Genomic DNA, 1,480 nt, shown 5'->3' on the forward strand with positions numbered 1-1,480 from the left:
GGCCACCCCCCGCCCCCACCACCCTCCAGGGAGTCTTTAGCTCCTTGTAGACACAGCTCACTCCTGGGAGGGTCACCCAGGGCCTCCTAGGCCCCGGGGGTACAGGCCCTTCCCGGGGGACCCGCGTGCCCCTGCGCTAGCCAGTCAGGGCGTCAGAACGCCGCCTGGCCCGGATCCGGTCCACTCTCCGCGGCCGTGTGAGCCGACGCCGGGGCCGATCCGTCGCTGCTCTGGCTTCCCGTGGACGCTGCGTCTGACCGGGGGCCCGGCCCCCTGCTCCCTCACTTCGGGGTCTTTCCCCGGATTCCTGATCTGCCCCGGGGTCCTGTCGCCCCCCAGCCCCCGGGGCTCCCTCTCGGGGCTGCGTGTGTCTGTGGGGGCTTTGGCGTTTCTCCATATTTCACTGCAGTCAGAGGTGGGGTGTTGTGGAAGTGGCGGGGCGCAGGGCCAGTGGTAAAGGGCAAGAGAACACCCCGCCGTGGGGAGCCCCACGCTTCCACGCACGGAGCGTCGCTGCCACAGAAGCCGACGGGTGAGCCAGCCCAGAAACGTGCCCGGGGCAGGAACGGAGCTTTGAGGATCGTCTGGGAAGACAGCATGATGGAGGCGCGTTGCTCATTGGCAAACTTGCAGCCGCAGAGGCCGGTGGTGCCTCCTGGAACCTGCCTGGGGCAGAGGGCAGGGGCAGAGCCGGGACACAGGGTTCCGGAGTGGGGAGGGAGCGGGAGCCCGGGGCAGGCTGGGCGCTGGGTATCGGGGAGAAGGGCGTCTGTGGGGCCGCCCGGCCCGCGGCTCGGTGGTTCCAGCAGAAGGGAGAGAGGGAGCAGCCTCCGGGGGATGGACGAGCGCAAGCCGAGAGCCTCTTGCCCGGCTGTGGCCAGTGACGCGGCCCGGGGCCGGGCGGGGGGACCCCGGGACGCCGGAGACCTGGGCCGGCCGCTCGCTCCGTGGGGGTGCACGGGGCCTCGGGCCTGTGTCTGAGGTTCCCTCGGGGGCGCAGGAGAGGTGACCGCGGTCTGTGCAGGGCGCGCCTGCTAACCGTGTTGTTGATTTCCCTCCTCAAGGACTTGTCGCTGCCGCCGTAGTAATCGGTACCCCATTTCTTGTCAAAATGTTCTGGGACTGTGGAAAATCAGGGTGAGCAGAAACCCCGGGGATGCCCACACACCGCTCTGTCCAGCCGAGCCCGAAACCTGGTCCTGGACGCCGCTGCTGCCCGCCCGCGGCCCTGTCCGGTGCGCTCGCTCCGCCCGCGTGACCGATGCCGGACCCGCGTCCGGCAGCCCTCAGCTGTGCTGTCCGGCGGCTGGGCCTTACCGCGGCCCGGACCTACCGGCTGGAGTCCGGCCAGTTAGAGCGGAAGGCCAGCGGCTCCGTCCCCCGGGGACCCGCGTCCCTCCCGGGTGCGGGCGGCCGTGCGATGTCAGACAGCGTCACCAGGAGCCACCGCGTCGCCGCACCCGGCACAGGGCGCCGTGGG

General features: G+C 70.9%; 1 protein-coding gene across 4 annotated transcripts in view; it reads left to right on the top strand.

The window, feature by feature from the left end:
- LOC105854631 (pollen-specific leucine-rich repeat extensin-like protein 1) overlaps positions 1 to 1,480 on the top strand; it is a 7,423-nt gene that overhangs the window by 2,847 nt on the left and 3,096 nt on the right. Inside the window, exon 1 of one of the 4 annotated variants that reach the window (XM_012734802.1) lies at positions 824 to 1,137. The exons of 1 other annotated variant lie outside the window; for it this stretch is intronic. In XM_012734802.1, coding sequence (XP_012590256.1) covers positions 1,112 to 1,137 — 26 coding nt within the window. In that variant the 5' untranslated portion in view covers positions 824 to 1,111. Of the gene's footprint in view, positions 1 to 823; positions 1,138 to 1,480 lie in introns of those variants that run through there. 2 more of the 4 variants (XM_012734804.1, XM_012734803.1) reach the window with 2 other exon arrangements.

This window comes from Condylura cristata, unplaced genomic scaffold (assembly GCF_000260355.1).
Source record: "Condylura cristata isolate star-nosed mole 26May11 unplaced genomic scaffold, ConCri1.0 scaffold00073, whole genome shotgun sequence".
Taxonomy (NCBI): Eukaryota; Metazoa; Chordata; class Mammalia; order Eulipotyphla; family Talpidae; genus Condylura; species Condylura cristata.